This window comes from Anabrus simplex, chromosome 7 (genome assembly GCF_040414725.1).
Source record: "Anabrus simplex isolate iqAnaSimp1 chromosome 7, ASM4041472v1, whole genome shotgun sequence".
NCBI lineage: Eukaryota > Metazoa > Arthropoda > Insecta > Orthoptera > Tettigoniidae > Anabrus > Anabrus simplex.
The window spans coordinates 242,489,263-242,511,582 of NC_090271.1; the positions used below are offsets into that span (position 1 = coordinate 242,489,263).

General features: G+C 35.5%; 1 protein-coding gene across 1 annotated transcript in view; it reads right to left on the reverse strand.

The window, feature by feature from the left end:
• Positions 1–21,373, reverse strand: part of LOC136877527 (gastrula zinc finger protein XlCGF57.1) — a 33,241-nt gene extending 11,868 nt beyond the window's left edge. Inside the window, exons 1-5 of the mRNA XM_067151643.2 lie at positions 21,264–21,373; positions 13,525–13,596; positions 12,790–12,861; positions 9,365–9,436; positions 3,922–3,972 (exon numbers count right to left, since the gene is read on the reverse strand). Coding sequence (XP_067007744.2) covers positions 3,922–3,972; positions 9,365–9,436; positions 12,790–12,861; positions 13,525–13,596; positions 21,264–21,332 — 336 coding nt within the window. The 5' untranslated portion in view covers positions 21,333–21,373. The remainder of the gene's footprint in view (positions 1–3,921; positions 3,973–9,364; positions 9,437–12,789; positions 12,862–13,524; positions 13,597–21,263) is intronic.
• Between the last annotated feature and the right edge of the window lie 947 nt (positions 21,374–22,320).

Genomic DNA, 22,320 nt, shown 5'->3' on the forward strand with positions numbered 1-22,320 from the left:
TTTCAACCAGGTAAATGACCTTGCAGTTAATGAAATATGGTTCAGAATGTCACATGCATGTTACGATATTTATAAACACCCCTTGCTTTTATTTATTTCAACTTTCAGCTGTAAAATACAGACAAAACTCTCAAATTCCAACCAGGTAAATGAACTTGCACTTAATGTAAAAATGGCTGAACATTTCTCTAACATTAAAATTAATTAATTAAAACACCTTATTTTACTTTTTGTACCACATATGAATGATATTAATGATATTACTAACTTTTCTGCCTATCCTGCCATTTAACAACAATCTGCTGCAAAAATACACAGGGCAGGTTACACCAAGCACATCAATAATACCCAGTTAAGAGGTTAATTCTGTGAAAGAAAGATTTGTATGCTACAAAAAATTTAAAGATGAGAAACATGAAATTCTAGGTGTAAGTCTTATCTCTAAAGAAAATAGGCAACTTGATATTTTAGGAGTGTACAGACCAGGAAAGCATGGCGCAGATGCCCATTCAGAATTATTTGATAAGATAATCAGCTATGTGGGAAACGGTATGGAAAGGAATGTGATTGTAGTGAGTGATTTCAATTTACCAAGTGTCAATTGAGAAGGAAATGCAAACGACAGGAGGCATAACCAACAAATGGCAAATAGGTTAATCCGGGAAGGACAACAGAATCAGAAAGTGATGGAACCAACTAGAGGGAAGAATATGCTAGACGTGGTCCTGGTAAAACTAGATGAGCTCTATAGAGAAACCGAAGTAACAGCTGGCACTAGTAATCATGAAGTAGTTTTTGTGTCAGTTAAAAACAAATGTGATAGAAAGGAAGGTTGTAAAAGTAGGACTATTAGGCAGTACCATATGGCTGATAAAACAGGCATGAGGGAGTTTTCAAAAAGTAACTATGATCGGTGGAAAACGGTAAATGAAAATATAAACAGACTCTGGGATGGGTTTAATGCAATTTTAAAGGTGGTAAGAAATGGGAAAGACACACTATATTATTACAGAGAAGTAAAGAAACTAAGAAGGAGGTGCAAATTAGAAAGAAATAGAGTTAGAAATGGCTGTGGAACAAACGAGAAATTGAAGGAACTTACTAGGAAATTAAATCTAGCAAAGAAGTCAACTGAGGATAACATGAAGGAAAGCATAATTGGCAGTCATACAAATTTTAGTGAACAATGAAAGGGTATATATAGGTACTTAAAAGCAGAAAGAGGTTCCAAGAAGGACATTCCAAGAATCATTAATGAACAAGGGGAATGTGTATGTGAGGAACTTCAGAAGGCAGACATATTCAGTTGCAGTATGTAAAGATCGTTGGTTACAAGGATAATGTCCAGAAAGAGGAGGTGACCAATACTAAAGAAGTATTAAAATTTACCTATGATAACAAAAACATTTACAATAAGATACAAAAGCTGAAAACTAAAAAAGCAGCTGGAATTGATAAGATTTCTGGGGATATACTGGGGTATAGTACCATATTTGAAGTACTTGATCATTTTCGGCATGAAGGAGCTATACCAAATTAATGGAGCATTGCTAGCCCGTGTATATAAAGGAAAGGGTAATAGACATAAAGGTGAAAATTATTGGCTAGTCAGTTCAACATGTGTTGATGTAAACTTTAGGAAGGCATTCTTTCTGATTATATTAGACATGTTTGTGAAATTAGTAACTGGTACGATAGAAGGATGTTAGGGTTTAGGAAAGTTTATTCCACTGCAGCTCAATTTCTGGGATTCCAGTAACATATAGCAGATATCATGGATTCAGGTCAAATGGACTGTATTGCAATTGACCTATCTAAGATATTTGATAGGGTAGATCATGAAAGACTACTGTCAAAAATGAGGGCTATTGGACTAGATAAAAGAGTGATTGAATGGGTGGCTATAATTCTAGAAAATAGAACTCAGAGAATTAGAGCAGATAAAGCTTTATCTGATTCTGTAATCAATACGAGGGGAATTCCTCAAGGTCGTATTATTAGACCTTTATGTTTTCTTATATATATATAACTGATATGAGGAAAGGAGTGCAATCAGAGATAAGGCTCTTTGCAGATGATGTTATTCTGTACAGAGTAATAAATAAGTTAGAAGATTGTGAGCAACTGCAAAAAGACCTCGACATTGTTGTGAGATGGACAGCAGGCAATGGTATGATGATATACGGGGATAAGAGTCAGGTTGTGAGTTTCACTAATAAGAAAAGTCCTCTCAGCTTTAATTAATGTGCTGATGGGGTGAAAGGTACTTAGAGGGATCCCTGTAATTACCTAGGTGTTAACACAAGGAAAGATGTCCATTGGGGTAATCACATAAATGGAATTGTAAATAAAGGGTACAAATCTCTGCACATGATTATGAGGGTATTTAGGGGTTGTAGTTAGGATGTAAAGGAGTGGGCATATAAGGCTCTGGTAAGAGCCCAACTAAAGTATGGTTCCGGTGTATGGGACCCTCACCAGGATTACTTGATTCCAGAACCAGAAAAAATCCAAAGAAAAGCAGCTCAATTTGTTCTGGATGATCTCTGACAAAAGAGTAGCATTACAAAAATGTTGCAAACTTTGGGCTGTGTTTTTAAAAGCAGGAAGGATCACAATATGAAGATAAGGTTGGAATTCAAGACAACAATTTGGGGCAAATATTCATTTATAGGTACGGGAGTTAGGGATTAGAATAATTTACTAAGGGAGATGTTCTATAGACTTCCAAATTCTTTGCAATCATTTAAGGAAAGGCTAGGAAAACCACAGATAGGAAATCTGCCACCTGTATGACTGCCCTAAATGTGCATGACATTTGTTTGTTTGGCTGACTGACAGAGCATGATATAATAATCATAATCATGGGTGACTTAACTCTGAAGTTGGGCAAGGAAGAGTTGAATATATTGTTGGAAAATTTGGAATGGGACATTATAATGACTGAGGACAATTACTTGTGGAATTTTGCCAATGACTGTCAGTGATTGTGAAGTGGTGATGTTTGGGCAAGTGAGATAAATTATGAACGTAGTATTCTGTTACCAACACTTAGTAACTTTGAGTAAGTTTTCTGCACCTGTTGTAAATCAGTTTTATGTCCATGACTGCTGGACTGATGCCAGGTCACTTACTTTAGATGTGGCTAGGCAATATGCATAGTTAAAAGTGATTTGAAAGAGTCTGAGGATGTTTTCGTAAAACAAAACATGTCATTCTGCTTATGATCATTCAATTTCACAGAATGTTATAATGTTCTACGTATTATATTTTGTGTTTTGACAGAAATAAAAACTTGTAAGTCATATTAACTGACCCTTTACTGAAGAAGAATGGCTTCCTTCTAAAAAAAAAATTGTTACAAATGTTTCCTCTTTAAAAGACACATCCTAGAATTTTAAAACAAAATTTAAAAAAGAAAGTGCATCTACTGTGCAGACAAATAGAGTATCTGGGCTGATGACCTAGATGTTTGGGCCCTTTAAACAAGCAACAAAGTTCAATCAATCAATTACCACTGATCTGCATTTAGGGCAGTCACCCAGGTGGCAGATCCCCTATGTGTTGTTTTCCTAGTCTTTTCTTAAATGATTGCAAAGAAATTGGAACTATATTGAACATCTCCTTTGGTAAATTATTCCAATCCATAACTCCTCTTCCTATAAATGAGCATTTGCCCCAACTTGTCGTCTTGAATTCAACACCACTGAAAGGTATTCATCTACTAATGTCATTCCACACCATTTCTCCACTGACAGCTCAGAACATACCACTTAGTCGAGCAGCTCATCTCCTTTTTGTAAATCACCCAGAACTTGTTGGCAGGAATCTTGTTATAAACTTCCAATATGGGCTTGTTACATGTCTAGAAGTATATTAACAGTTTCCTATATATAGAAGCCATATGAAAAGATAACTTACCAGGCTCCATTCTGACTCACATTTGATGAAAGTTAGCTGTGCTTCATGTTCCTGCAATAATAATAATAATAATAATAATAATAATAATAATAATAATCAGCTGTTTCAAACTGGTTCCAACACCAAGTAATCAATACACATCTCGTAAATGTTTATGCATAAAACAGGAATGGAAGCTATTAATCGTTTGTCAATATACGGTATAATTTTTGTTACAAGTAACAAAATTTCTTGAGTTTTCTTTCACATTTGTTAGGTAAGGATATCTCTTGGCCGAGAAGATGCTGTGAGAACTTTTGCATTAATCGAAGATGGAAAGAGTATTCATTATGCCACTAATGTACTTATTGCATCATTTGGAAGAGTCCAGTATGCTCAGAGATGGTTCTGTGAACTCGACACCTATACAAGACGACAGTGATCGGGCCACTCAAGGTCTACAACTGCCTCGGAGGACAGGTTCCAAGTCCTTCAGGTCTTGATAGAACACCACACTACCATGGTATAGGCCAGAAATTGTCTTGAGGCAGTAAGAAACTTTTCTGTAAATGACAATTTGTAAGATGAGGACTTCTGGATGACAATTTGTGGACAAGAAGATCTGCCATTGGTGTGTAGTTTACTTTCCAGCATCGAGCAGCACAATTAGAATGTGCACGTCAATACTGGAACTGCACTGCAGACCAGGGATCAACAGTGTTCTCCACAAGTGAATCATGATTTTGTCTCAAGTCACCTACTGGTAGGGGGAAAGAGTATGGAAAAAGGACTGAGGAGAGATATTCACCTGCAATAACTCTGAGGGGACACTATTTGCAGGTAGCTCCGTCATGGGGTTCATACCACATTTGAGGTGCAAACAGAATTTATCAATGATGGAGGTGCTCTGAATGCACACTGATATACTGAGGTGGTGTTAACAGAGCATGTAATCCTCTTAATTTGTCAGTGAAAACATCAGGTTGATGTATGAAAATGCCTACCCCCCATGCCACTTGTACATTGAAATTGTCCACATCATTGGGATACCAAACAAGAACTAGCTAGTATGTAGCCCATACCTCGATCTCATTGAACTTCTATGGGATTTACTTGGGAACAATGTCTTGCAGTGATGGGAAGAGTACAAAATAAAAGTAATTGGACTGAATTACAGTCACCTGACTCAATAATTTTGAAAAATGTTATAAAATTGTAACAAGAACTTAACACCCCTTTGACAATGAACAATACGCACAAAGCACAGTCAATACAACATAACGTGTATCAATAAAAAACAAACATTCAGGTAAATAAATAAAACATATTAAAATCTGAAGTGATCTACCTTTGCCAACCAATGTATGCAGTCCTAGCAGCACAATTTTACACAATGATACAAACCAGAAAATAATGTTCTGAATGATAACAAGCACAAACCCACTACGATGAAGTTGTTACATCCAAAAATATGACCAATTACTTTCATTAACCATTATTCAGTTTAATACTGATAAAAAGAAAAGAAATACAATTAAAGAATATATTATGATAATTAATTTTTAAAGAAGTAATATTAACAAAAATATTAACTTAACCCATTTATGCCTAAATTATTTTTTCTTCCGATATTGATAACTTGTATATAAAAACATTTAATATGACCCATTATTCATGAACAAATGAACAAAACCATATTTACTTGTCTAGAATCCATATAAACACGTGGCTTGTTAACGACCCGCCAAGCACTTGCTCGGGAAACAGGGAGAGACAATATTCTGAACATCAACCTTAGCAACAATTTATTTCTACAGACTTACAGTTCACTTCACCTTTAAAAATTAGTATTATAATGACATAAAAAGCAATAATTGTCAGTATTCTGTTTAATTATAATAATATTTAGTACCCAAAACACGTAACTTCAGATTCCATAACTGACAGTGGAACTGAGACTCACTCATGGTAATTTACAAAACTAACTGTCATGAAGGCGAACATTACACCTCGCACAGGCCTCCACTGTTTTATTTCGACAAATCTTGCATCGGCACCTAGGTTGTTGACTTATCAACAGGTGCCCATGATGGTCCTTCCTCTGGCGTTCCTTGATAATATCAAGCGATATATATCAACCTCTTCCCTTAGGAGCTGTCCCATATTTGTACAGAATTGCCTTGGTTGCTTCCTGGCAGAAAGTTAGGGCATCAAGAGACATAACACAGCTCCTGGTAAGAATCCAGGCATTGTTCATAATAAATCGAGCAACCAAAACAAAATAGGAATGTATCATTTTTTGCCACGAATTGAAATTCATAAATCTGACACGTTATGGTTCATGAGATCAACTCCACCCATGCTTTGGTTGTACTTACGGAAAACATTTGGCTGCTTGACTTTTATTTTCCCCTGTTGGCTGACTGAGTATCTTGTGACCTCTTGAAGGGGAGCTACACCAAACTGATTTGAAATAATGTTCACTATACCATTGTCTTTCCAAAACACAACTATCACACCATGCTCTTTATCAAAACAATATTCAAAGTAACTGCACTCTTTCTTTTCACTGACAGGCTTACAAGAAATAGGGCACTTCAGCATTCTGTTGCTTCTGAGAGTTCCTGTAGCATGATGGTCTTTTTCAGAGATCCTACATAGAAGCTTAGCTGATGTGAAAAAGTTGTCAAAATAGAAAGAAAAGCAGTCCCAAGAAATACTTCTGAAAGAATATCCACAAATGTCATCACCACTGCTTCACCTAATCCCACTCCTTTCTCCTCTTTTAGGTGGTTTGAAAGTCCGTGCAAAGTCCGAGAGATGGTACCACCGGCACGTATCGAGGTCATGTTTAGTTAGTAGCATCTCTTGAATGAACGCACACCAAGTTTCAGCCATATTGGTCTATTTCTTTGTGTTTGGCATTTGTGTGAATCAAGGAAGTAGAGTGATTTTCAAAAAATGGACAAAAAAAGAATTTTGTGTGGTGATTAAACATTACTTTATGAAAGGCAAAACACCTCAGGAGACTAAAGAGAAGCTTGATAAACATTATGGTGACTCTGCACCTTTGATTAGAACAGTTTATAAGTGGTTTCAAAATTTTCAGACTGGCCACATGGGCACAAGTGACGCTGAACGTTCTGAATGGCCTGTGGAGGTTACGAATCCAGAAATTATTGATCATAGCCATGATATGGTGATGGATGACAGAAGAGTTAAGGTGCGCGAAACTAGATGATGGAAAGTTCATATCTGGACATGGTAGGCTAACTGCTAAGGAAATGGGCAACATACAGGCATATTATGGCATAACTATAAGGGGAAATACAGATAGTGTGGATAAAATGAAGCAGGCAGTCGGGGCAATGTTTTTAAGCAAGTATTCAGCAGATGGGAATCCACAACATTTTCTTTGTCCGAAAGGTGAATTACGATGAAAGTACAATAGGTCCCTTGTTACTAATTAACCTTATCAGCATAAGCATTGCCTTCCAGTTGAAGTTATAAAAGTCATCAAACCAGTGTTCAGAAATCTAGCAGCTTTTGACCTCCTTCATAAATGTTTACATGGCAATACACAAAATGTAAATGAATCGTTCAATAGTGTAGTCTAGAACCGTGTACCCCACACAGTGTTTGTTGCCTATGATACCTTATGTATGGGATTGTATGATGCAGTTCTGATGTATAATGAGGGCTGTGTGGGTCGAATGATAGTGCTGGAAAATTTAGGAATCAATCTTGGCAGAAACATGCGACAAATCTGCAGTGAAATTGATGCAGAGCGAGTGAGAAATGCCAATCTAAAAGCTGATATGGCGATCAAGAGGAATAGGGTAGTGAGCAGAAACAGGAAGAGAGCAAGGGAAGATGACTGTGATGATCCAGATGATCCAGAATATGGGGCAGGGATGCACTAGGCAGTGTGCAACTTTTTCTGGAAGTATCATTTGTTAAGACATAAAGGTATTTTTCTCAGGATGTATTTAAGCCAGTTAAATGAAATTTTTACCAGCTGTTGTATTGTGTTCGGTGAATACACTGACATTAATTTATGCCTCTAACTTAAATAGTTCCAAAGTTATTGAATATAACACTTCACAAAAAGCAATTATTTTTAGCAGTAAAATAAAAAAATGTTTCTGCTATATGTGAGGTTAGATGAAGTTATAAAATTGTCAGTACAGTAGAACCCCGCTTAACCGAACTTCGCTTAAACAAAACCCGGCTTAACCGAAATGTTCTTGCAAAATTGTATTTTAATATTTTGTTTTTACACTCTCAGTCTTAGCCGTCAATATTAGTAATTCTCTTGCTATATGTGCTGAGAGCTATTAGGCAAACCCTATTTTTATATTATGACTTATGCCAGAATGCATGTGTAGCATAAAATAAAACAGTTTCTTACACTCTAGTTCGTTTCATGATACATTTTATCTTGAACAAGCAGGAATTATTATTACTGTATTATTCATCATGAAGATTATGCAGACGACTATGACCTTGACAATAGCAGTTCTGAGAATTAAATCACAGCAGATGATGGATTTAATGCATTGGAAGTAAGACTGATTTCAAAATGTTATTAAAATACAGTACCACACGCTTTATTTACAGTTCTGTAATAAAATTACTGTATACAGTATTCAGTTCAGTAGTAACAAACAATGGTTTCATTATTTCAGGTTACTTTGCACTTTGTTGAACAAAGCAATGAATCTACATCAGCTGATGTATGGTTGATTAAACTGTGGCACGACATAGCTGCACGATAGTGCTGCACCAAGAAAATTCAGAAGAAAATCACTGATTTTATACAATGAGTGATATTATGTAAATATTTTAATGTTAATATACAGTATGCACCTTTGCTTAACAGAGTTTATGCATTTTTATTTCGACATTTAACTTCCAAAAATATTTACCACGTGTCATCTGAAAAAAACACGCCAACCGAAGTGGCACCGCCCCCTTTATTTCGGATAAATGGGGTTCTACTGTACGGTATATACAGCAAACATTGATTTTGAACCATACCAAATTTTATCATTCTAAGCTGTATAGTTTTGTAGAAAAATACTTTTAAATATGGACAACTGAACATTGCCGAGATAGGGAGTACCACCTCCCCTTAAGTGATATTTATTTTACTCTTTCAATACAATGATTAAATATTAGTATTTTGTTATTATTTACCATAATTATTCACTTGATCAACCAAAACCTCTGTGTTTTGTTTCACACATTTTCCCCTCACATACTTTTTTGGATCTACATTAAACAATGCCAGGTGGATTCACCTGTATATAAACTAAGATCTATGAAACTAATTAGAATATTCTTACCAACATCCATACCCCTGCTAACATTTGAAGTTCTGTATGTAAATCTTCAAGGGTGGTTGAAAATATCAATATATTTTAGGATAAACTAATGGGATAACAGTCAATTAAAAACTCACTGTGACAGGAGCTTCATCTTCAAATAATTCAGTTTCACATTTGATGTTTTCTATTTCAGCCATTTCCACAACCTGCAATCAGTCAAGAGGATGGTATGATTTCACAATGTAATTTCATGTATAAATAATATTTTAGAACTAAAAATGAACTCACAATAATGTTGACTCTTTAAGATTATTACAATGCTGCCACAGTAAATGTTGTGCAGTAACACCATACACGTGCAATTAATTCCAGCATACCTTTTCCAAAATGAGGCCACAAAAACTTGAGGTGCGGGTAATATTTGCATCAAGGTCAATACAGTACTCTTAACATACAGAAATCTGGAAGTTGGTAATTTTCCGCATTTTTTTGTCTTGAATAGACAAGCAGTAACCGCCATAAATTTCACAGATGAAAAGCGAAGTTCCCAGAAATTAAAACAGGATATGCAAATATGAGCCAGAAAAGATTTCATTTGGATATGCAGTTATGAGTGAAATGTGTTGGTTGAAAGCCAGTGGAAAATCAAGAGTTAAAAATCGTAAGGGTAGCTGTAGATGGCTCATGCATCTTTCTAAATGAATTCACTTCAGTTATCATAGGAAAGCGAGGACAGCATAATATCTCCTAACCAATTATTAAGACAAGTCGTGAATTTCCACAGAGCTAACAGTCTGTGCCACAGAAATTCTTTGCACCACAGAATTGTCGAGTGGAACTTGACACTGGAGCGCAAATCTAATAATTTTAACCCCTTCGGTGGCACGCCCGAGAAATTCTCGGGTGGCGCACGCCTGCCCATAACGTCACCGCCCGAGAAATTCTCGTTTAGCTGCAGTGTTCATTTCGCGATCGCCCAATAATTTCTCGGGTACTCTAATCGTTTGGGAAAATGTTTTCAAGTATTCTCAACAGATGGCGGGAGGATTTCCAGCTGTATTCACGTAGCGTCTGGCTTACAATATGCCTTATCTTCTCTACTTTACATATACAACCTCTGGCCAGCTGACGAGGTAAACAGAAATGGCGAGCGCGAAACGGAAGAGAAGTTTGTCTGAAGACAAAATAAGGAACTACATCAAAGATGAATCACTAAGTGACATTAGTACTTCTGATAGTAGCTATAATGATTCTATTGATTCTTCAGATGATGACCTTAGTAATTCTAGTGAAAGTGAAGAAGATATTACGTCAGACGCTAAGGTGATGGTAGATGTTGAATATACATTCGTTTGGAAAAAGTGTAAGCCTGGGGATAGTGTGCGACCTAATATTATTCCATTTACGGGAAATCCTGGTGTGAGGCTTAGCTTATTACCAGAGGTGAGTGCGATTGACTGTTCTGAACTGATTCTAACAGATGAAGTTGTAAATTTGACAGTGACCGAAAAAAATTCGTTGGCCCTATGCTAAAAGTGCATTGAAGACCTTGTAAATAAATCTCCGCATGGAAGGGTACAGTTTTGGAAAAAGAAGCTCTTACAAAATTTGGCAATTTATTGCGTTAGTATTGCTGACGGGAATAATACAAAAGCCTGAAATAAAAATGCATTGCTCACAGGACAGTATAGGCCCTACTCAAAACACCAATATTTTATGAAACTATATCACAGGCCTACTCTAAAAAGTGTAAATAGAGTGTAAAGTAAGTTTTTATTAACTTTGAATACTATATGAATGTGTTCCCTTAATAATTGTTACTCATTCCTTGCTTCCTAAAAATAAATAAATTCCTCCGAAAAAACCTCATTTTTCTGGCACAGGAGGTCTGCCAAAACCCGCCACTGAAGGGGTTAATGTTGAGCCCCATGTTGACATGGCAACCACATTTATGATATTCATTGCAAACCCACAGAAATGAACAATGTCATCAAGCAAGACTCCATACATCTAGGAGTCCAGACAAAAACAGCTTTCTACAGTCTGGCCTATAGAGCACTCAACATCCCACTATCAAGACAAAATTATAAAAAAAGAATTAAATAACATACAGTATTGGGGCCTATAAAATCACCCACGACAATGGATTCAATAAAACCTTAATTAATAAAATTAAAAACAAACCAAACACTACACTTACTAAATTAAACAAAGAAAAAAGAATTATGCCACATTGACATTTAATAATAATAAACTATGAGTATATCATGTCACCAATCTTTCAAAGGACAAAACATCAACATTGAATGTAAAACCAACAAAACTAATTTCAATATATTTTTCAACACTCATTCTGTTAACACTACAAACAAATTCCGAAATTCAAGAGTACATAAATTGAAATACATAAATTGTGACATGAGCTACATAGGTCAGACCAGTAGAAGTTTCCTACTTAGGTACCAAGAACATTACAATGCCCAAAAATATTATAGATTTTCACCAATGAGTGAACATATGACTGACTATGGACATTCATTTACATCAATACAGCAAGATATGAAAATTTTACACCAAGCTAAAAAGTCAATTATTAAATATTTACAAAATATTTATTTCAAAATAGATTTTTTTTAAACCCAACTATAATCTGAATGAAATATTTGAAACAATTAATATTCTTCTAGAAGAAACCTTCAATTATAATTTTAAAACAAACATAACTTGATTTCCTTCACCCTCTACCCTTTATTTCTCCTCCCACACATCCTTTGATTCTTCTCTCCTACCCGCCTCCCTTCCTCTTCCCTACCCCCCCCCCCCCCCCCCCCCCCCCCCCGACACGTGCTACCAGTCTTGTGTGGTACACTTATAAGCTTCAGTCAGTGCTGTGCAGCAGCACACATACATTCTCTTATACAACACTCCACTGGCCTGCGAGGTGAGTAGACATTCAATACACACCACCACACATTCCATGACATACAACGAATCAATTTTAACATATTAACTATATTTTTCATTTTTAGACCTATTACATAAATATTATGAAGATCCTGTTCTGGACTTATAGTACTATGAAGTATAATTGTTAAACATCATTTCAATCCCATATTAACTACATTCCAAATAATGTCAATTCTACATCAAGATCGTATTATTGAAACAAAAAGATTCCAGTGGATGGAGCCCATCAACTTGTACAAGATTATAATGTCATTTCATCATATTTTATCTGTACTGTCCACAACACATGTTTTACAATAAGTTATATTACTGCAAACCTAACAGACATATATTTTAAGTATAACAATATTATATTGTCATATTTTATTCAAAAAGTAATGCCCATTTTATGTCTTTCCAGTACTGATGATGGCTCAATTGAGCCAAAACTTTTATACTTTCAAATATAATGTTAATTAAATAATCTATAAGATTATAATGTGTAGTACTGGATAGATGGAAATCTTCTTACTTTAATTCAGATATCCTTAAGGATGGTAAAGTTAATATATTTAGCATTGACTGATGAGATAACAGTCAGTTTAAAACTCACAGAGCTATGTGCTTCATCTTCAAATAATTCAGGTACACATTTGATTTTTTCTATTTCACCCATCTGCACAACCTGCAACAATCAAGAGGATGGTAAGATTACACAGTGTAACTTCATGTACAAATAATATTTTAAAACTGAAAATAAAATGTTACGATCCTCTGGTAATGAGATTCCAAATCTTTCACTAATGTCTATTACAGTGCTTTAATAGTAAATTTCATTGTTTAATCTTTCTGATTTATAGCAAAGCCTTCTCCGTACTGGTCAAGAAGTTGCTTGGAGGATTAGAAAGAGAAGGCTTTCACTATCCGTAACCTCGGCACTAAGTGGTGTATAGTGGATCGCTATGCCCGCCTGCTTTTGCCCCAGGAACTAACCTGGTTCTCATTTTGGTGCAGGCTGCATGAACACCAGGGCCATATGCCACTCTAAATGGAAACCTCATTTCTTAAATTCTTCAATTTCCTGATGGGAAATTAAACCCACATCCCTCCAGAAGAACCGATCATGCCTTTACCACCCCGGCTTGGCAGCCCAGTTATATAATCTACTGAAAAAAAAAAAAAGAATTATTGAAATATAATCTTGTACATGATTTATGTAAAGATAATAAACTGTACAGTTTCACTACTAATGTGAAGTTCTGAATATATGAGTTTTTAAGGAGGGATGATACAAAATGTCAATATATTTAGCACAAATTAGTAGGATAAAAGTCAATTAAAAACTCACACTGATAGGTGCATCATCTTCAAATAATTCAGGCTCACATTTGATGTTTTCTATTTCAACCATCTGCACAACCTGCAACAATCAAGAGGGTAGTAAGATTTCACAGTGCAACTTCATGTACAATAAGAGGAGGAATTACGGATTGTACTAATTTACAAGGGAGTTTCTTCAAACATAGACTTCAAGACCACTAATTGAAAAAATATTCTTTTGGGGATATTAGATCATGTTGTCATTATTAAATGCAGACACATTTCAATCTTGCGACCAAGACCTTCTCCAGAAAACCATTAAAGGCAATTAACACTCTACAATAAGTGGACTCAAGATAGAAAGACCCTGTTAGGAATGTAGTTCACTCCAGGACCACAAAAGTCAAGATAAAAAGATGTTAAGACTTAACAACAGAGGGTAGCCATGTTCTATTTAGTTTATAGCCATTGTCTTTATTAATATTATTGGGGTGTTTAGCAATTTCTATTGCCTCATGAATGATTCTAGGTATAAAATGTTTCTCTTTACCAATGACAGGTTTTGCATCAAAGGTGATTTGATGGTCATTATGTATGGCAGACTCTGCCATAAGAGACTTCTCTGGCTGGCAAAGATGTAAGTGCCTGCAATGTTCTTTAAGCTTCGTAGTTACCTTCCTACATGTTTGGCCAAAAGATCGCAAGCAACAGGGGCATATACAGAGAGGGGAGTTGTGGGGATAAATACCCTCCCTGAAATTTTGAAGATAAGAACTCGTGATTAATAACGGTAACAATGTAATTGAAAAATTTAGGTGGTTCACTGTTTTCTTTTCATTTGAACTACGTATTTGCCAACAGTGTGAAGCTTCCATTCATAAATATTACAGTGAGCTTGATCTGGCATTTAACCTTCAGTCTGTGTTGTATTCTGCAATTGTTAAGACATCACAGTTCGCAGGTAATTCCCATACGTCATTAGCAAAAATGCAAAGGGTTTTACAAGACCTCCGTGCAGTCTTTTGTTTTTAAATTAGTGGATTTTACCCTTACCTTTACTGCCAAAGAGTTGAGTGAGAGGAAGTATGACCTGTGGAGAAAGTGTACAGTTAACCGAGAACTTGAATGACACACAGCACAGGGTTTTGTGAACAATGGATGACACGAACAAGTAAAATATTTGTGATGTGACGAGTTCAGAACTTCAGACGGAGAGAGTCAGACACCAAACACCTTGTGAAGTAAACTAGTGATGGCGGTTTCTGTGGAAAGACAGAATTGTTGCCGATGTAATGTATGAGCGCATGTGGTTATAGTGACATGATTTTTTTTTCACAACATAATGAAGAAATTATACAAGTACTTTTTACCAAAGAAATAGAATCTAAATAAAGATAAATGCAGGTGAAGGATGTTCTAGTGCTGTGTTATCTGGACCTGATAGGCCTTATATTTATTTTTCTGAAGAGGATCCTCTAAAACTTTACTGTAAATCTCACTTTGATATACTGTAGGTCTGTATTCAGCTGTGTGTTCTTTTTCTGAAGAAAAATATAAATACTGCAAGGAAACATGGTCCCCTGCCAATGACCTAAAGTTCCCAGCAGGAGGGAGGAATTTAAAGTTCCAATTGAATTGGCTATGCAAGTTTCGATGGTTGCCCTATTCAGATGCAAAATCAGGAGCCTTTTGTAAGTACTCTGTATTTCATCATTTTCGTCTGATTTTGGAACAGAGAAAAGCAGTTATGTTCAGCTTGGTTCTCTGGTTAAAAATCTATTTAAGAACTTGAAGAATGATAAAGAAGAGTTTAAAAACCATGAAAATAAGGAATATCATGAAAAAGCCTGTACTATTGTTCAAAACTGTCTCTCTGTTTTGCAAAGAAATATAGTTATGTTATTGACCAAATAGAGAGAGGCAAGAATATTCAAATGGAGGAAAATTGGAAAAAATTCCAATTAACAAAACTATTCTCTATTGTAGCAGAGAAGATCATAGAGTTTCTGGTCGCATTTCTTTAAAAAAAAATCAGCGTTTGCACGATGAGAATTGTACAGCATTTTTACGATTTTGAACTGACACTCATGACGGTAAGCTAAAATAACATCTTTCACATTGTGATGCTAATCCAACTTATGCCAGTCCAGGGATACAAAATGAAATTATTGCAATATGCGGACAAATTATTACCAACAGTATCTATATAAATAAATTTGTAGGGAGTCTGCTGTCTGTAATTTTGTTTGTTTTGCCAATTTTTCAGATATTTATCCGTTTTAGGTCAACTCAAGACCAAATCAGTGGTTTTTATTTTTTTTGTCTGTTTCTTCCACCATCACAGCGAAACGGCTGGATGGATCTGAACCAAACTTCATATTTAGATTATACTCATCCCGAGGAAGGTTTTGATATGCATATCATATTAAAATCTTTGAATAGATGGGGGGTTTATAGGAAAACCAGAACGGTTTTCCTACATTTTCTCTTATACTATGGATTTTCTGTAAACTCCGTGGACCGCATGTGAAATGCATCTTCATTATAAACAGTTTTCATTATGTTCATAATTTACCTTACTCTTCAAATGACGGAGAAATTTACTCTTTTCTGCGGTTATCATACTCTGCATTGAGTGAGCAACAGACCGACAACGAACCTACAGGTTACCATGGCAACGTCTCTGACTGCATGCCAGCAGGGAAGTAACGTATTGCCATTTTCCTCATCATGCCTTTAAATTCGTGATTGTTCCTTGGGTAGAAGGCAAGAGAGGCGTCAATCGGCCGTTCTGCGGGATATTGGCGGAATATCGTAGGAGGTTATAACTGTCCTTGAATAGCTCAAGTAATAACACCATTAGTCATCTTCTTATCTGTTTACCTAAGAATCCCTGCGCCTAAATTTCTCCTCTGTTACCGCTTTCTTATATCCATAACTCACGCCAGCATAATTTATTGAGGGGCATTTGATTTTCCAATACATTCTCTTGGTATTTACATATTTGTTGTCATCCGGATATCCTCAGTTATAATCCATTTTCTATTAATGTCAGCTTTCTTAGATGTATTATTTTGCTTCCTTAATTACTCCATATGTATGCGAGCGCTAATCCTGAAAGCTGGACACTCTTTTCTTTGAGGAAATATTCTAAGCTATGCAAATGTATAACTTTTGGCCCCGGGAAATATCGAAATATGGATGCAATTTTAACGATGGTGCAGACCTTCGTTTTGCGATAATTGGTGGTTAATCTGTAAGTCGTATCACAAATCATAAAGCACAATCGCATTTCATTTTGGAGAGATCTACAACTTTGGACCTATGACTTTTCGTCATATTTCTATCCCTTATACTTTAAATAAAGCTGTATTTCTCGATTTCAAGTTAATTTTGTACTTTTACACGTATGTTATCATTTGGCACACTTATAGGAAAGATAGAATCATGACATTCAGCTCGCACATTAAATTTTATGATTCTATCTGTCACATGAGTATCAAAAATATAAAGTATTATGTGAAAACTATACAAAATTTCACCCCATTCAATGACTCTAACTCAATCAAACCATAAATATAGGAGATACGAGAAGACGTCATGGAACCAGCCATGTAAAACACTGAACAAGGCGCCTGATGGTGAAGTCCGTTTGTAGATATGTCGTACAGTTTCAAAGCAGTATCTCTCGAAATAAAGGTCTGCACTGCTAGACGTGTCTATGCTTAACTATATAAATAGTTGTAGGGGGACCGCTGTCTGTAATTTCATTTATTTTGCCAATTTTTAAGATATTTATCAGTTTTAGGTCAACTCAGGACCGAATCGGTGGTTTTTATTTTTTGTGTCTGTCTGTTTGTCTGTTTGTTCCACCATCACAGTGAAACAGCTGGATAGAACTCGACCAAACGTCATATTTAGCGTGTACTCATCCCGGTGACGGTTTCGATATGCATATTGTTTTAAAATCTTTGAATAGACGGGGGGATTACAGGAAAACCACGCCAGTTTTCCTCCATTTTCTCTTATATGATTGATTTTCTGTAAACTCCAGGAACTTTATGTGAAATGCCCCTTCATTATAAACAACTTTTGTCATGTTCAACATTTACTTACTCTTCAAATGACGGAGAAATTTACTCTTTTCTGTGGGTATCATGCTCTGGATTGAGTGACCGACAGACCGAAAATGAACCTACAGGTTACCATGGCAAAGTCTCTGAAGCATGCCACCAGGGAAGTAATGTATTGCAATTTTCGTCATAATTCCTGTAAATTTGTGGTTGTTCCTTGAGTAGAAAGCAAGTGAGGGGTCAATTGGACATTCTGCGGGATATTGGCGGAATATCGTTGGAGGTTATAACCGTCCTGGAATAGCTTAAGTAATAACACCATTAGTCATCTTCTTTTCTGTTTACCTAAGAATCCCTGCGCCTAAATTTCTCCTCTGTTACCACTTTCTTATATCCATAACTCATACCAGCATAATTTATTGAGGGCATTTGATTTTCCAATACAGTCACTTAGAGTTTACATATTTGTACTCATCCCACTGTCCTCAGTTATATTCCTACTTTCTGTTAATTTCAACTTTCTCAACTGTGTTACTTTCTTCCTTAATTTCTCCGTACGTATGCGAGTGCTAATCCCGAAACCTGGACAATCTCTTCTTGGAGGAAATACATCTTCCAGGTCATGCAAGTGTATAACTTTTGGCCCTGGAAAATATCGGAATATGGATGCAATTTTAACGACGGTGCAGACTTTCCTTTTGGAATAATTGGTGGCTAAACCGTAAGTCGTATCACAAAAGATCACATTTCAATTTGGAGAGATCTACAACTTTGGACCTATGACAATTTGTCGTATCTCTATCCCTTATTCATTAAATAGTACTGCATTTCATGAGTTCAAGTTAATGTTGTACTTTTTACACGTGTATATTATTGTTTGGCACACTTATAGAAAAGATGCAATCATGACATTGGGCAGGCACATTGACATGACCAGTGGCCATATGTTCGCAAAATTTTATGATTCCAGGGTCACATGAGTATCAAAAAAATAAAGTAGTATGTGAAAACTGTACCAAGTTTCCCCCATTCAATAAATAACTGAATCTGACCCATAAATATAGGAGATACAGGAAATGTTACAGGACCAACCATGTAGAACACTCAACAAGTCATCTGATGGTGAAGTCCATTTGTAGGTGCAATTTAATATAGTCTTACTCACTGCATTTACAGTAATTTACGCAGAAATCCGTATACAATGTAGGATACCATAGCAAAGCACGGGTACATATGCTAGTTGTCAATAAAATTAATGTGTGTAGGCCTCTATATTTTAATGTTCTAGCACATGAAGCTGCAGATATTTCAGGTGTTGAAAAATTCTCTCTCTGCATTCATTATATACACATTCAGAAACAATCTTTCATCATTCAGGAAGATTTCCTTAAATTTGTTCCTGTATATGAAGCTCGTGGTTCTTTGATCAATCTCCCTACTTCAAGCTAACTATAAGACTAATGACCTGGAGGAGTATACAAGATATCAATTTTTGCAACACAAATATATCCTAAAGAACATGGAAACGATTCACCGTCAGTCAACTGTGTGAAGGCATCGTATGAGAAATAAATATTGCTGTTCATGCCATTGTGACTCAATGGCCAGATGACATCAACCTGGGTAAAATAGTATTTTCCAATGAATTCAAAATGTTGAAAATAAGTTTTTCTTATAAAAAAATCATCCTGAACCTATAGACTCCATTTCTGCATGTAACATTTTGCAAAAGTTATATTTTCCCAACAATACATCAAGTTCAGAAACTGTTTGCTGTCTTACCAGTAACCATTGCCACACCAGAACACTTTTTCATCCTTGAAGTATTTAAAAGGTTATTTTCAGAATATGACCATACAGAAAAGATTGAATGGATTAGCTTCTTTTGTATATACACAAAGAAGAACATGTGACCATAGTAAATATAATCCACAAGCTGGCCAAAAATCCCAGGAGACTTCTGCTACTGTAATTATCAACATGAATACAAATGTGTCTTAATTAAATTAATGTGATATTTTGAAAATTTTAATATAGTGTTTCTAATTTCACAATATGCACCCAACATTATTTTACAGAAGTCCCCAAATTGTAATATACAATATCTCCCCCACCCCCAAATAATTTCTGCATATGCTTCTGGTACGCAATTGCCTATGATGACATTAGGCTTAAAGTTGCTCTTGATATTGCTCTTTCTGAGAATATTGCCAATCCTATCTGTGACAGATTGCACGTATGGCAACAAGGCCAGACTCCAAGCAGGAGAATTATATGACAATCTGGCTACCCTCCATTGTTGTCTTAACATCTTTCACCTTGACTCTGGTGGCCGTGGAACAAACTATATTTCTACCAGAGTGTATCTTGAGTCCATTTACTATGGAATAACAATTGCCATTAACAGTTTTCATTCTACATCATCGTTGTTCTGAGAAAACATTTTTGTTACAAAATTGAAATGAATCAGCATTTAATAATTATAACCCGACCTTATATCCCCAAAACAATATTATATACAAGGGGGTTGTTCAATGAATTTCCATGGCCTTTGAAATCATCTAAGAAACAAATAGGTAAACAATTGATAGGGAATCTGCCAAGTGAGTGACAGGCAAATCCACCTGATTTATGTCCGAAGGAACACTGAAGATAAAATGTTCAACTCATCAGGGACTGAGACTCCAAAACTCTTACTAATGTCTGTTCTTTAAGAAAGTTTATTCATTATTCCTTCCATAATATATTCCAAATTATTTGGGTTCAGAAAGCTCGAGGTAATATGCTCGCTTCAGCTGGTCACCAGGGCTGTCCATGACCAGCTACATTCTATCCTATTAGACAATTCTGTATTGATTTCAGGATCTTACAGCTTTAAACAGCAGCTACATTGCTTTCTTATCCTCTCTGCGAAATGTCATTGTCAGTTTCGATATGACTGTATTGATAGTTCTCTTGCCAGTGCTATTGTGTAACATTATACATTATGTCTTGGAGTCCTAATATCATGCCCGTAATGATTTCAATATATACATGAAGTAATACTCTTCTAAAAGGGGAGAATATGGAGATAAATAGCAAGTCCTTGATGAAAATTAATAATTCCAAAACCAATTGCCGGTGATTTACTTTCTGTCAGTGGAGTAGGGTTACTTCCACGTAATACATTTAAACCAACAAGTAATTTTATATAAATTTTTTGTCTTTCTGTTCATCAGTATTTACCTAACCTAGGGTTAGGATCTGCTATATTTTTATGTACAACCTTCATCTGAATTGGTCATGAGTAGATATACATTTTTCATGTCATTGTAGAGATTTTCAGCCTATCATTTCTTACTTAAGTTAGACAGGAAAGATGACAGTTCAATAAACCTATGATTTGAGATGGTCTTTCATCTGGCAATCACGTGTTACAATACTTCTACCTGGTGCCGATGACCTAGGCCCCTTTAAACAACAAGCATCATCATCAATACTTCTACCTAATTAATATTTAAATAATCACTCCAAATTACACTACATCCTCCTACCACATTAATATATAAATACAATAACATAATAGTAAAATTAAAATTACACAATATAGCAGCTTTCATTTCCTAATGATAAATTGACTGCATCACATTAGTATTATAGTATGAAGAACACTGACCAAATCATTTATATTTATGGTGCTACAAAGGAAACTTACCTCTAGTGCAGTCTGCTGCTCTCCGTCAAGACATTCAGCATCACTCTTTACATCCAGGGTTTCGTCCATAACCTCTGATCTACCATAAACTAGAACAACATAAATATAACTAAACCAACTTTACCATACATTATATTGAGGTTTACTATATTTATATGAAATCAGGCTTTGCACATTATTATTAAGGTTCCTGGATGAATGTTTATTGAATGCTGTACTTCTGTTCTTCCTCACCATGAAAAAGCACTATATTTAATATGTTTTGAGGAGTAAGGAAATTTAAGTTCTGAAGGTAAACAATAACTAAAATGTAATTCTTCGATAAAAAATTTGCTAAAAGGATTGTTTATCAATATTACAGTGGTAAACTTTTCTTCTCTCTTGTATTCAGTCCAAAGACTGAACTGCTACCATGAAATTTCTCCAGATGGCATGAACTTTGGGAGCTCTTTACATTGTTCGTGCACGTGTCCTCCATGATCTGTTTTATAAAAGTTTTCCTTGACCTTCCTCTTGGTTTCTTGCCAGTATAGAACCACTCTCCTATAATTATCAGCAGTGAGTGTCGTAGGGTATGGCCCCACTATGACAGGCACTGGTTTTTAATTCTTTTGAGCAGTGATTTCCTCTGCTTCATCATTTTTTGTTTTTTGAAAATATTTTTGACATGATATAACTTGCTGTTGTTGAAAGTGAAAGTAACAAAGTCTTTTTTTTTTTTTTGTCTTGGGTTCTTTAATTAGTGCAGTGACAGACTTATTTTTGATTTTGTTCCTGTCAACATAATTTTTGCTAAAACCATTGTTATTAGTGATAGTATATATGGTGTTAAAGAAAGAAAGTGGTTGTCTAATGGTAGATATTTTGTTTTGGCTGTATCTTGCATAGTAAATGTGTGTGTATTCTAATATTCCATATTGAACAGCAGTTATTACTGAAAATTTTGATGCTGCGCTGTACAGCAATGCGTAATGAGACAACTTTTACTCATACAGTGATCTGCCAAGTTAAAAAAAATCTATATTGGCTTTGTTGTTTAGCTCCTGTTTTTAAGCGT